Source organism: Curcuma longa, chromosome 6 (genome assembly GCF_044706935.1).
Source record: "Curcuma longa cultivar G26 ecotype Majalengka, Jawa Barat chromosome 6, ITB_CL_G26_1.1, whole genome shotgun sequence".
NCBI classification, from domain to species: Eukaryota; Viridiplantae; Streptophyta; class Magnoliopsida; order Zingiberales; family Zingiberaceae; genus Curcuma; species Curcuma longa.
Genome location: NC_133866.1, coordinates 1,913,058 through 1,927,706, shown reverse-complemented (window position 1 = coordinate 1,927,706; position 14,649 = coordinate 1,913,058). Strand labels below are relative to the sequence as shown.

The 14,649-nt window shown below is 36.2% G+C and overlaps 2 protein-coding genes across 2 annotated transcripts; both read left to right on the top strand.

Annotated features, from left to right (window-relative positions):
- Positions 1-12,532: 12,532 nt before the first annotated feature.
- On the top strand, positions 12,533-13,365 carry LOC141830994 (ethylene-responsive transcription factor ERF109-like). Its single transcript, XM_074718445.1, has one exon. It carries the CDS (start codon positions 12,543-12,545, stop codon positions 13,233-13,235), a length of 693 nt encoding a protein of 230 aa, XP_074574546.1. The 5' UTR covers positions 12,533-12,542; the 3' UTR covers positions 13,236-13,365.
- A 47-nt stretch (positions 13,366-13,412) lies between these two features.
- On the top strand, positions 13,413-14,278 carry LOC141831090 (proline dehydrogenase 2, mitochondrial-like; the record flags this gene model as incomplete). The annotated part of the gene is made up of 2 exons (XM_074718525.1): positions 13,413-13,845; positions 13,914-14,278. Coding segments are annotated over 2 exons (798 nt in total), but the record flags the coding sequence as incomplete, so codon positions are not given.
- Between the last annotated feature and the right edge of the window lie 371 nt (positions 14,279-14,649).

The window sequence follows — 14,649 nt, the reverse complement described above, 5'->3', positions numbered from 1 at the left end:
GGAAAGAAAAGCGGCAGCTCAAATAGAAAAAGGGCATTCCATTCATGGACAGGCGTTGACATTACTTTTTAATATCGACTGTCCGTATCATTTGCCGCAAGCCCACTACGGGATACGTGTACGGTAGAGAAGTGCAAAAGTTGTGGTAGTCTGTTTAGACTGAGACACGGGATCCTTGCTATCCTGACTCTTTTAAATAGTTTCTATGCTGATCGCTCTCCGCCGTTGGAAGTGCCCTCGCGTTGGAGCTGTCGCTGTTGAAAACGTAAATCATACCGCCGCAGTTGGTGGAATATTTTTTTTATTAGTTTTTTATTTTTAATAATTTCTGTCGCTTTGCGAAATTATGGATGAATTTATCCATTTTCCTTAAATAAATTTAAATATTTAGATAATAATAAAACCGTCTCGATTTTGTACTTTATTCAAAATACGATGGAGGATCAAAATTTATGGAGAGGTGGTGGATGGAAACTCATTCCACGCAATTTTTGAACTGATAAGAAAATAATAAAAAAATTGACCTATAAATGAATTCTAATTCGTTCGTTGATAATTTTTACATCGAGTAAATGGAAAAAATTATTTCAACTCTCTATAATCTATCCTTTACGTGATCCATCTTTTAAAGTAAACAAGGCATAATTCTCTTTTACCAATTCCTTATTTCCTTCTCTAATTTTACTTTGTCTTGTCATAACCTTTGCTCCACCTTTGAATCCCCTTTTGGCTCCTCTTAATCCACTACTCCTAAGATGGTTTACGCCTCACTTACCCACCTAACTCATGTGTTTCATCTCATCCAATGACCTCAATTTCCGCCTCTTAATATGGATAGAGGTGAAGTTGAGTGTTATACATATGATATATACGTGTTAATGTATTAACAATCCGATGTTTATGTGAACATTCAATTAGTTGATAACATAATATGATAGTTATGTATATGATACATAATTGATATATGATACCTAATTGGTATATGATACCTACCACTGTAGTTAAGAATGACTTGTTAGGTCCCCGAGGCAATAGTGCAACGGTAGGACATCCGGGTTGTAACTCAGGGACCCGCAGTTCGATCCCCAGCTACGGCGTATTTGCAGAAATTTTCCTCCAAATGGGGAACGCAATCAAAGGATGCTGGCATATGGATTGGCCACCGTATGCGCTTCCCGATTTACCCTGGTGGTCGGTGGGAAACTTCCGTGGGACCGGGCCGACCACCCCCAGAGATGTGGCTACTGGGATTATCATTTTTTTTTAAGAATGACTTGTTAGACTCTCTCTAAGGTTGTTCTTATCTATAGTTGATATCAATCCATTTAAAGAAAATCTACTATCTCTCGAATTCAAAGTAAAAGCTCTTGAATTTGAAAAATAAAAGAGGTCTATAAATGTATGTAAATTATTTACATTATTTAATATATTACAAAATCATCTCTCATATATGTTCGATTATTTTTCTAGGTTAATCGATTACGCATGACGTTTTTGAATTTACGCATGATTTTGGACACTAATAAATTGACTAGCTCTAACTTCTTGGACTGATATAGAAATTTGAGAATTGTTCTCAAATCTGAAAAAACTTGCCTATCCTTGAAGTTGTTTGATGAGCAGGCGAAAACCAAACGGTTCGAGGTCTCTAAGCTCCTCTTTCGATTGCAAATGTAGGAGGGTACATCTGTAGTACAACATGTGCTGAAGATGTATGAGTGCATAGAGAGGTTAGGATCACTTAGTTTTGCTATGGACCATGAGTTAAGTATTGATTTAATTTTGCACAGTTTGCGCGACAGTTATTCATATTTTTTGATGAACTATCGAATGAACCGTATTGAGTCCATGATACCAGAGATGATCAATATGCTCAAAACTATTGAGCCATCTGTTAAGAACGAGAAGAAAGTTGTGATGCTAGTTAGTTCTTCTAAGAAAGGTTCTAAGAGGAAATTGACACGTCAAGCAAAAGGGAAGAAAAAGGTCAAGGTTACTGAACCTACCTCAAAGGGACCATGCTATCACTGTGGCAAGATGGGTCACTGGAGAAGGAATTGCAAGTTTTATCTTGAGTTTGTGAAGGGAAATAAGGCATATAATGCCCCATCCATTTTAGGTATTTTCATAATTGAATGTCATACTATTTTTTCAGATACTTTGATATTGGATACTGGTGCGACTCTCATATATGTAATAACATACAGGCCCTAAGGAATAGTAGAAGACTTGTCAAAAGAGATTCAAACTTATAAGTTGGTAACAGAGCAAAGGTTGCAGCTATAGCCATTGGAATATATTTGTTGAATCTTCCTAGTGGACTTGTCTTAGAATTGGAAAATTGTCACTATATTCCTACTTTGATAAAGAACATTATTTCTATTTCTTGTTTAAATAGAACAAGTTTCTATTTGACTTTTATTAACAATTATTGTTACATAACTTTGAATAGAGTTCTTTATGGAATCGGAATACTATGTAATGGTATATAAGTGTTAGATAATTTAAGCGAGGTATTCAATATCGAAACGAGCAATAAATGGCTTGAAAGGATGATCAGTTAACCTCCTACTCGTGACATTGTTGTCTTGGTCATTTAAGTAAGAAATACATGTCTGAAATTTAAAAGGTTGGTAGTTTGGAATCATTTGAATTAGATTCATTTGATACATGTGAATCACGCTTAAAAGACAAGATGACTAAGTTATCTTTTACTAGAAAGGGTGAACTAGTGGGAGAGTTACTTTTGTAGGATCATGGATGCGCGCTAGAGGGGGGTGAATAGTGCAGTCGTCGTATTTTTTATTCCTTCGTTCTATCAGAGATACTAAGCAACGGAATTAGATCACAAGCATATCCAAGGACTCACAGATTTTACTTGATTCCTAACCCCCCAAGGTTAGTACTTCCAAGGCCTATATACGGGAGGCGCCGGTCCACTTGTGGTCTCCTTTCCGAATGTTCGTTCAGAGGCGGAGAAATCCATCTTACAGTCCAATAAAAAATAACAATAAATTAAAATAGTAAGACTTAAAAGAAAACCAAACACTTATGTCGAGCCGATCCGGAAGTCCTAAGCACCGCACACTCCTCCTGGAACTTCCCCCGTTGCACGAGCCTGACCCCGTTCGCGTTCAGCAACACCACTAGATGAAGAAGATGGCTTGTAGAAGTTGTGATCTGGTTGTGCACATTCATCCTCCTTATATAGCCTCTTCCAAGCGACTGGAAATCTTATCCGGCGACTGGATAAGATCTGATCCGATCCGATATTCTCGATCTTATCCCGACTGAGTCTTCTAGATCAAGTCGCCTGGATTCGGACCTTCTAGGCGTCTCGACCATCTGGTCGACTGAATCTTTAGGGTACCTAGATCCAATTAACTCAAGTTTCACCTAAGTTGACTCCGGAGTTGGTTTAGCTGCCTTTGTTTGCTTCACTTATGCTTTCTCCATCTTGCTTCCAGCTCCTGGTTTCTCCAAGATAAGCATACAAACAACCTAAGCCTTACCCTGTGGGTCTAACTTCAGATTTCTAGTGAAAATCTTGGGTTAGTCTGACGCCTACTGTTCCCATACTAGGAACGCACCCTTATCCACTCCACTCAGGAGAGTTTTTTGCCAACAAGTCCTCCAGACTTGTTGAACTTCCCGCTTAGCCATGATCCTCGCCCCTCAAGATTTGTTGCTAGGCTATCGGTCTACCTAACCGCCTAGACTTCCACCAAGCATCCGGTCCTCCTGACCTGCTTGAATTTTTACCATGCTTCTCAGTCCTCCTGACACTGCCTAGACTTACACTTGGTGCATTTGACCTTGCTAAGACTTCTGCTAATCCTCAAAACTAGGACTTGTCTTTGCCTAGCCTACAACTAGGACTTACCTAGCTTTACTCACCAGGACTTCCTTGCCAATCTTTTAGATCAGGATTTTCACTGCCTAGTCTAACCGACTAGGACTTCTCGTTAGTCTTTTGGTCAAACTGACCTAACTAAACTTCACTCACATCCAAACATCAGGTCCTGTTTAGATCAACCCTTGGTCAAACTGATCAGACCTAGGTGTATTGTCAAACATCGAAATTCTAGGGCCAGACCTAGTGCACCTTGCACCAACATATATAATTACTTTTTACATGTAAATCTCGCTAGTTCTACCATATAAGACATTATTATTCTGATTTTATTATTAGTTGGAACAAATATAATCATATCATATAGTGCACTAGTACACGATGGTCAAATTATGTTGAAAATTATTGGAGATTGGTAAGTATTGATATTATTAGTAATTCAAATTCATCTAATCTTTTATATATTATGAAAAATGATAATTTTTTCATGCAGTTTTATTCTCAATTATCATAGTGTATATACGTACATCACTAAAAAATTTAAAAAATGACAGTGCATTTTTGGTTCTACATGGAGGGATATAGACCAAGATTTTAAAGATTTTTATTATGATAAATTTTTTATAAGTAATATGAATATTATTGATACTGTATAATATTCTTTGATACTAATTTTTTTGATATTGTTGTAGAAAAAAAGAAAAAAATATATACTTGGGAAGCAGGCCATGGATAGAATTTAAAGAAATATGAAACAATTATTGTTTAAAAAAACTATACAAAGACTTATTGTACAAGTGGACAAGAAAGGTAACAAAGTTATTTTATGTACCAATTGAGATTTGAAATGTATGAAAGAACATTTGGACTATAGAAAAATAATAGCAAAATTCATCGACTGTTTAAAACAATAGAAATACTAAGGTGTTAGCTCGAGCACGGGATCCACAAAGTATATGACTAGATCACAATTTATTGTAGAGCATGTAATAGATTTGGTGAGTTTACAATTAATTAAATTATATAAGAATTAATTTTATAATTATTAATCAACTTATTTTAATTTTAAAAAAATGTATACGGGTAAATACTTTACACATACCTAATAATTATTGAGAGATATTTCATAATACCCACAAAAAAAAGAATAACACTTTCGTCGATGCTCGATCAAAGGTCATAAACCTAAGAATATAAACTTTATTACCACTTACATTTAATAATGACTAGCTTTATTAATTGTATATTAGATAATACTAATATTTTTTTAAATAGGACGATATGACTAATCGAGTTGCATAAGCATCTCAACCTGCTATAGAGGGAGAGGGCTTATAGACTCTATCAGACGATGCTATCAATGATATAAATTATGAGATTGTCGGTGGAAGAAAAAAGAACTCCCTCTATGACCTTGGCTCCCAGACATGAGTTGTATATGATCATGTGATGGCTCCTGGGAGTCAGGGGGCGTCTCAGTTCTTCATCTACTGAAATACTTGTGTTAAGACAAGAAAATCAAAAATTAAGAGATCGGGGTCACGACATTAGAGCAATCAATGGAAGATCAGGTCACAACAGTAGAGTAGTCGATAGAAGATCGAGTCAAGACGGCAATAGAGTGGCAAATACAACAATTCATATCTCGAATTCATTAATGAGTCATTCTACTTTTACAATGAAGTATGGTTTTGATTCACAGGAAACTCAAGACCCAAACTCTACTGATAAGTAACTCATATAGGTGTGTTGACTTTCAACTTAGTTATTTTATTTATCGCTCATAAAATATAAAAAATACTTTTGTTAATTTTGATACTATATGTAGCTCTAATTGTATTTCATCTTTTCAAGAATAATGTACAAACGTCAGCACTTGAAAAACTGAATTTGATATTATATTCTATCATTAAGGTATGCATTCTTTTAAAACATGTTAAACTTATGTTTATCAGTTTTTACATTCTTCTGATAAGTAGTTTTACCTTTGTGTATATCTATTTTAACTTTAAATTCATATATGAGCAGGATTCTTTTAAAATAAAAATATAGTGAAGTTTGAACTATATGCTTGTTTTATTTAATAAATTATCGTATTATACTTACTACCGGATTAGATGATGAAGCTTTGTTGTTTTTGAGCAGGATGGGATGTGATGAATTTGAACTATATATGTACTTGTTTTGTGATGTAAGTTATGATTGTATTGTTTTTGAACCATGTACGTGTTATTAACTATTGACTTTGTTATTAAACATATGCTTTGTTTTTGAATGTTGCTTTGTTGTTGAATGATGAAGCTTTGTTGTTATTGTGGATGAATTTGTGAATGTTGATGCATCATCGTTTGTGAATGTTGATGCGCCGTCATTTGTGAATGTTGAATATATCATGGATATGGTTTGTGATTATATTGCTTTTGAGCAGGATGGAGTTAGAGTGATATTTTCAGGGATGGATCTTTTCAAGGGCTATCCTAGGCTCTAGCCCACCCTAAAGATTTTTATATCTATTATAAAAAAAAATTTGTAAAAAAGTTTTCACTATTAGATTATTATACATTGGTTCTTTTTATAAAAATTTTTTTACTTAGCCCACCCCTTCTACACCCAAAGCCCAGCCCACTCCCTTTTCCTGGATCCATTTATTTTGATGTAAACAAGATTTAAATTAAGAAAGTAAGGGTGGTGATGGCAAAATTTAAGGAAATTTAGTGACAGATTTTATTTTCGTCGTTAAATTTAGCTACATTTAGCGATGAAAATAAAATTTCATCATTAATTTAGTGACGTCAAAAATTTCCATCATTAATTTCACCAACGACTAAAAAAATTACGACTGTATTTTTCCATCACTAAACTCATTTAGCGATGAAAATTTTCATCGCTAATAGATGTTTCTCTTATAGTTGACCTATCTGAACTCTTTGCTCGTTATCAATCTATCTCGATCCCAATTGGATCACAATTATTAAATGACAATTATAATAATATAACAGTCAATTAATAATTATTATAACAGTGTAGTAGCCAATTACGATCTTGGAAGTGATTTTGATTAAGTTTAAAATATTTTAACTAACTTGGTAAAATATTTTTTTATGTAAAAATGTTTTATGTACATTTTTTACCAAGTTAAATTAAAAAAATAATTTACTTTATCAAGTTATAACATCAACAATGTAATGTAACACGTTATAGTAGTCACTCCTAATTGTTATAATAACATTGAAATAAGAGTATTTTTTTATGAAAAATATGATGAGGTAGTCTCTTTTTTTTAAGAAAAAATTTCTATATTCAAGAGTGCCCTTTTAATTTTTATTCAAAATTAAAAGGGCGTTTTGTTCTATCATAGTTTTCATTTCTAAAGTACTTATATTTGACCATTACTATAAATAAGATTATTTTTGAAAAGAAAGATACGATAAGAAAAAAAATGATAATGTACCTTTTTAATATTTTTAAAATGATATTTTATCACCCATCATATTTTAAGAATCCTATATCATACATCATACTTTGATTTTTGATTTTTATCAAAGGATATATCTACTTTTTTTTTTAAAAAAATACCATTAAAGAAAAAGAAAAATACTGGGTATTCTTTCTATATATATATAGATTTATGTTAAACTAATATTTTTCTTTCCTAATGATCTCCTTAATTTATTTTATAATTTTTTTTAAATCTATTAATGAGTTTTGATAAAAATTATTGATGATGCTAAAGAGCTCATATTGTTGTTTTAAATTTATGTTGTTATATTCCTGGTAGTTCTCTAAATCTATTCATGTTTTTATTTTTAACTTTGGAGTTTTAAAAAAAAATTCTAAAAAATAACAAAAGAACGTTAATAAAAAGGGAAAAAATTTTTTTACTTTTTTGAATAGCTAATTAAAAAGGAAAGTGAAACACAAAAGTAAAAATAAAAGAGAAAAGTACAAAAAAAAATTAAAAATCTCCTTGAAGTTATTTTAATCAAAGTAGCTTCAAAGGTGGAAGACTAAAGGACTTTTATACGAAAGTAAATAATTGATGAAATAAGTAATTTTATTATTATTATTATTATTTTACTTTGATTTGATTTGGTTTGATTTAAGTATAAAAAATTAATATTTTAATTTAATTTAGAGTTGCAACAAATTAAAGTTTTTTTTATAAAAAATCAAAAGACTGGGAGTGATTTGAAAATTCTTATGCAGTTTAATTCTTAATATTTTAATTGAATTGGCTTGGAACCTTTTTATGCCTTTATCTAGAAGCTTTGAATCTAATGCAGTTTGATTTAGTCGTCTTCATATTTATTTACTCCACGCGTGAATTTGGACTTAATTAAAAAAAGATATATTTAATAAAAATCGGAATGGACCTTGGAACTTTCACGGTGAGCTGGCAAATATTAAGCCCACGCCGCATAGATGTAGCAGTTGCTGCGGGCGCGGAAATCCCACGGCGAAAACATCCGGATTTAACTGTCGCCAGCCTGGACAACAAAATTAATGACCGAAAAGTGGCGGCGTTGCCGTTTGCCACGTCAATCAGACAGCGAGAGTTTGTCTTGTTCCTAAATAATTTGGTTTGTTGGTGTTGACCATGACTTATCCATTTGACTCAATCTATGGGAAATAATACAGATGAGCACAAATTTAATTAAATTGAATACATCAATAGAATCAATCAAATTTAAAATTTTAATTTGATTATTTCATAATTTTTATTTTTTTATAAAAAAATTTAATTATTTCAATTATTTCAGTTCGGTTTCGATTTTAAATTTTATTATTCGATTAAATCAAAAAAAATCAAAATTTTAATAAATTAGTGGACTTAAATGTAAAATTGCTAAGGAAAAAAATAAAAAACCTAAATCTGTATCCGCTTTCTGCTCGTTCACTCACACCACACGACAACTTCCATCTCGACTCCTCCGCTTCTTCAATCTCCATTGCCCTAATCCTCTCCCGTCGGTCGTTGCTCTTTTCGTCGGCGCCTTCCTGTTGCTCCCGCTGCTGACAACTGCCTTGATCCCCTTTCCTTGTGCTCGCGAGAGGGCGCCTGTGAGTGGTTGTGACTCTTAGGTTCCGTCACACTACAAAAAAACAGATTTTTAGGGACGAAATTTTTTCGTCGCAAATGTGCAACAAATTTTGCGACAAAAATATTTTTCGTTGTTGATTAGCAACGAAATTTGCGACAAATCAAATTTTATTGCTAATTTAGCAATGAATTAATTTTGTCGCAAAAATAAAATTCGTTACCAAATTCATCGTAAATTTACGATGAAAAAATTTTTCATCGTAAATTTGCGACGAAACATTAAATCGTCGCAAAACTGCGGGGTAAATTCAAATTCATCGACATTTGGCGACGAAGAGCTCGTTCGTCGTCAAAATCGACGACGAACAGGTCGTTCGTCGCCAAAATCAGCGACGAAAGCGACGTTCATCGGCAAAATCAACGACGAACAACCTGTTCGTCGCCAAAATCGACGACGAATAGCGTGTTCGTCGCCAAAATCGACGACGAACACCGCGTTCGTCGCTTATTTTGCGACGAACACACTGTTCGTCGCCAATTTTGGCGACGAAGAGGCTGTTCGTCGCCAATCGGCGATGAATTTCGCGACAAAATTTTTTCATCGTCAAATTCTTTAATCAATCCCCAAATCTGCGCATCTTCTTCCTCCGCCGCTTTCAACCCATGCCAAATCAGTACCTCCGTCGCTTTCAACCACGGCGAACAGCCAAATCTCGTCTTTTTCCGGTCGGATCTTTGCTCCTCGTGTGTGGTAAGCTTCTTCCTTCCTCCTCTTCCTTATTTTTCATTCGCATTTTGTTTGCTTTTGGCCGCCGGACAGCTGCAGGGCCCATCGCCGCCGCCGGGCGGCTGCGGCCCGCGCTGGGCGGCGTTGGGCGCGCCTGCGCGGTTGTTGAATTCGTCGTAAAATTCATCGCTAAATGCTATTTTTTTGTAGTGTCAGTTCATCGTCCACCTTAGTCCTCTTTCTCTCGTTGCTCTCGTCACAAGCACCTTCCCATCGTTCTTGCCTCGATCTCCTATCTTTGCTTTCGCGAGAGAGCACCTAGGACTCTGACTTTTTGATATTCCACCAGTCCACCTCAGATCTCTCTTCTCCTGTCTCTGGCTCTTGTTGTAGGCTTGAGGGCGTTAGCAATCATCGATCAGTGCGGGCAGCAGGGCAGGGTAAGTATGAAAGTTGTATATGCTTAATATTTTAAAATTAGTAACTTGATATTTAACTGGTCATATAAAAGTTGTGATTGATCTTCTTTTGGTCATATGAATTTTTATTGAATTTAAGTTCTAGATATCCTGATATTTAATATTTACCTTTCAATTATAGAATTTAATCAATTATATTTTGAACAATGTTGTAACATCATGTAATCTATTGGACAGTATTTGTGCATCTGTGAATCGTGATTAATATTTGTCTGATATCAATGCAAGGAGATTTATCAAATATGGATGTTGATAATAATTGTTCCGTACCACAATTTGAAATTGATCCTTCATTAGATTTTTATTTATAATTATAAATTTATCAAGTATTTAACTTTATTTTTTTTTGTTAGAATTCTCAAAAATTATAATAGATTTGTCTTCTTTAACAACATCAATACATAGATGAATGAGATCATAATTAATGGTATGTTTTAAATATTATATTTTATTTAAATTGACTTTCACTATTTAGAAATTGGAATAGTTTCTTTCCCTAATTGCATACTTCTCAAACTTTTATTTTTTGATCATTTAGGGACAACAAGTATATTGAGTCGAAGTTTCAAGGACAAAATAAAAATCCCCATGTTACCATGTCATGCAAGAATTAATATTGTGGTGTTCCCAATTATTCATCCACTTGTGTTGCCAATTATTCATCTACTTATGTTGTATTAGAAATTTTAATTGTATTTTGTGCAAAAACTTCTTTAAATTTTGAATTGACATTTGGTAAAATTTGTAGTTTTTAATTTTGAACTTGTAGTGGTTGAACTTATAGTGGTTAAATTTTTGAAAGTTAAAGCATTAGGTCGTCAGTTTGTTTGCAACTTTATTATGTTGGTTATCTTAACTGATTTATTTTCATATGACTATATTATGTTGGTCAATATATCAATGAATGACTTTTGTCCCTACATTTATTGTCATCTTAAAATTTTTGGCATATTTGTGTGCTATTTTGGTTATTATTTACTTGTGTCAAATGTAGGTAAGAAACAAACTTCTATTATCAAGGAAATAGTTGTGTTAGCAATGAAATTAATAAATTTCAAAACATCTTTGGGCCCATTCATAACCGAAGTTGTTAGAAAATTATTTTATTTATTTATTTTCTTTTCTTTTTAATCAGTGCTAAAATACAATGTTCAAGATGAAAATAGAATTTCCTCAATGATTAAAATAAAACTTCTTCAATGGTTAAATTTAAAACTTAAAATACTAACTGAATAGCAAAGTAATAGCCTCAATGAAGTTTCAATCTTAAATATATGTTAATTTACTTCAATAGTTCATACTTTTTTATTTTGATTTGAGTAGTTTGCATGTCCTTTGATTTTTTCCTTTTTTTATCATAGGTTATTTTTTTCCTTCTTTTTTATGAGAGGTTAGATATTAAAACATTAAGGCCTGAGATACCATCAATGATCAAGTGGATGCCTATAAAATCAATAATTTCTAATTCTCCAGACTAGACATGAAGCAAAGAGAAGATGGGTAGAAAATTATTTTCTTTAAATCCTCAAGCTATAATTATGCTTCATCAGCAATGGAGTGACTGGAAGATAAGAAACTCATTTGGAATCTGTCACTGCTAATCAACACACATATGGGAGCAATAAAGTTAATGGTGAACTTAAAAAATTTCTTGGAGTACATTCTGCTTTAGATAGTGCCAGTCTCTCTCAATATCCTACACCATCATCTAGATTCTAGATCCTTGTCTCCAAGTAGATAAATTAATGTAGAACGTGAAAACTTATGGTGTTGAACATAATAGTTTTCGTATCATAAATATATATGAATTTTAAATATTTTTTCATATATAAATGATAAATTCTAAAAAAAAATTCTTGCATAATAAATATTTTTGATGTAATTATTTTAGAATAAATTTTTTTTATCTACCTCATATAAAATTTTAGGTTAATTCGGTCAAAAACTAAATTAATGATAAAATATCAATTTGATTTATTCAATTTTTATTAAAAAATTTGATCGATCTAATTTATTTTAAAAAATTAATTAATTTAATTTTTAATTAATTTGATTCAAATAAATTCCATTTTAATGGCGTCCTTAAAAAGTTAAAACTTATCAGGTCGGCATAATTAAACAATTACTTAAATAAATTTGTTAATTGTATCCATCTAATTTGTTGGATGCATCTTGCCTCGTGCGTTCGAATCACCAGTTACGTCATCACCAGATACAGTTGGCTTTTAGTGCCATATCCGTCCGTCTCCATCTGAGTTGGATCGCACCCACGATAGCGTCCAATTCCCCACGTGTTAAACGTTTTGAATGCTTCCCACAAACTGTTGCTTCTCTCAGGTGTGACGTGCATCGCTCGCGAACGCTCAAAATCCGCGGTCTTTTCCCGCGCTTTAAATACTCCGCCATTTGACCTCCCCGACTGTCACAGAGACAAAGCAGACGATGACGATGAAGCAGAGCAGTCGAACAAGGAGCGCAGTTGTCTCCGGCGAAGGTCCCTGTAGCGTCGCCGATCACATGGAGGCGGAGGAGCAGCGCTCGATTCGGCTCCCCTGTTACGGAATTCAAGAGGAGTCCATCGTCGTCGCCGCTCTGACGCACGTCATCTCCGGCCAGCCTTTCTCCGGCGGCGAAGTGCTCCTCCAATCCGTCACCTGCGGCGTCTGCGGAATCTCCGGCTGCCTCGGGTGCGACTTCTTCGAATCATCGACCGCCGACGCGCTTGGAGAGCAGGGGAAAGGAAGGAGGAAGAGGAACAAGAAGTGCAAGTACAGGGGAGTGCGGCAGCGGCCGTGGGGAAAGTGGGCGGCGGAGATCCGCGACCCGCATCGGGCTGTGAGGAAGTGGCTGGGGACGTTCGAGACGGCAGAGGAAGCGGCGCGGGCGTACGACGCAGCGGCCGTTGGGTTCCGCGGCGCGCGCGCCAAGCTCAATTTTCCTGTGCGTGTGCCGGAAGGATCGAGCGAGTCGTCCTCATCAATCTCGAACTCGAATGCTCCCTTGCCGGGGAACAAGCAGCGGCAATCCATCATCGGATGGCATGAGCAGATACAGAGCGCGGTGGCGACGCAGGAGGAGGAGGAATGGGCGGAGGTGTGGACTGGGTTGCCGGATTTATTGGCGTTGGACGATTGAGACCTCTGCAACTGGGTTCTTTAACCTCCAGGTTGAAGAAATATGTATTCGTCATTGTTTTGACTTTTGTGGAAGGTGTGCAGTTTGGACTTTTTCATAAGTCAAAACACTAATTTTTATATTTTTAGAATCGCCCTGTAGTTTTAAAAATATATAAATAATTTAATTTAGGAGATTAACACCGCTAAGCTCCCCGCCGGCGAGTTCCCGCCACCGCCGACCCCTCCGGTCTCGTTTGACTTCGCCGATACCGGGCGACTCTTCGCATCCGTGCCGAACTCCACCCTCCTCTGCTCCTTCGCCATCCTCTCCCTCAAGGCTTCGGAACCCCTAGTCGACCTGGGGACGGCGGCGCTGCGGGCGTCTATGGCGAGCGGGGGCCGTCTCCTCCGGCCTGCTGTATTGGCGGCCGCTCGCGCGACGGTGCACCGCCAGTTCTGCGCCGGAGAGGGCGCCTATGAGGCGTCCTTCCCGGTGCAGAGAATGTGGAACGAGGTGGGATCGATGAGCTCGATCCTGGACGCCGAGGACAGTGCCTCGTGCCAACGCAACCTCGCTGGCTTCCTGCGAGCTGTAGATTTAGCGGCAACGCTTCCGCCGACCACTGTAAGTAATCAAATCAGAAGAAACTCTCGTGGCAAATCTAACAAAGCTATTGTGTTTTTCCTCATCATCAAGCAAGCGCTTGCGTAAAGATCACAGTTCTCGCTCCCATCTCTTTGCTAGAAAGAGTTAGCGATCTACTGAGGCGGGAGCAAAAGGACCCATCGTTCTCACTAACATGGAGGACACATTCGTTCCCCATTCTTCGCCATTCGAGTCCCCTCTTGCTCACTCCTCGCGAACCGGAGGAGCCTCTTTCAGAGGACGAAGAGCAGGAGCTCCAATCAGCTCCCCGAAGATTGTCGATGATCTGCAACAGATGTGTGAATGTTGGTTTCGGTAGCTGCCGGAGAGGGTGTAAGTTGATATGCATCGTCGAGATTAGTGTTCAACACTATCTCTGTAAACGATATTGTTCCGCTACATGTGCTTACGGATAGCAGCAATTCGTTCTCAAGATACAACGCGAACCTTCTCGTAGACTTTATATTTCGAATGCACAAGATTAGATAGAATACCTTTTGGTGAGTGGCTGTGACCTTTGAGCAGGATCGATCTAGATTGTTCGATCTGGAGGGTTGTAACCCTTCACATAGCCCTCTTAATCTCATCCATTAGATCTGGAGGGTGGTGACCATCAGATCTCCCTTTTGTCATCAGCCGTCAGGTCTAGATCCAAAGATCCATTCGATCTGACGCTTTAGATCAAGTACTATCACTAGCGGTCAGATCGCGACTCTTCACGATCCAACGTTCCAGATCGCGTCACATGCGATCCATCAAACCTCTTCGATTAATGGTTGTTATCCGT

Excerpts from the sequence above, each read along its gene's own strand:
- LOC141830994 (XM_074718445.1), top strand. The coding sequence starts at position 12,543 with ATGACGATGAAGCAGAGCAGTCGAACAAGGAGCGCAGTTGTCTCCGGC.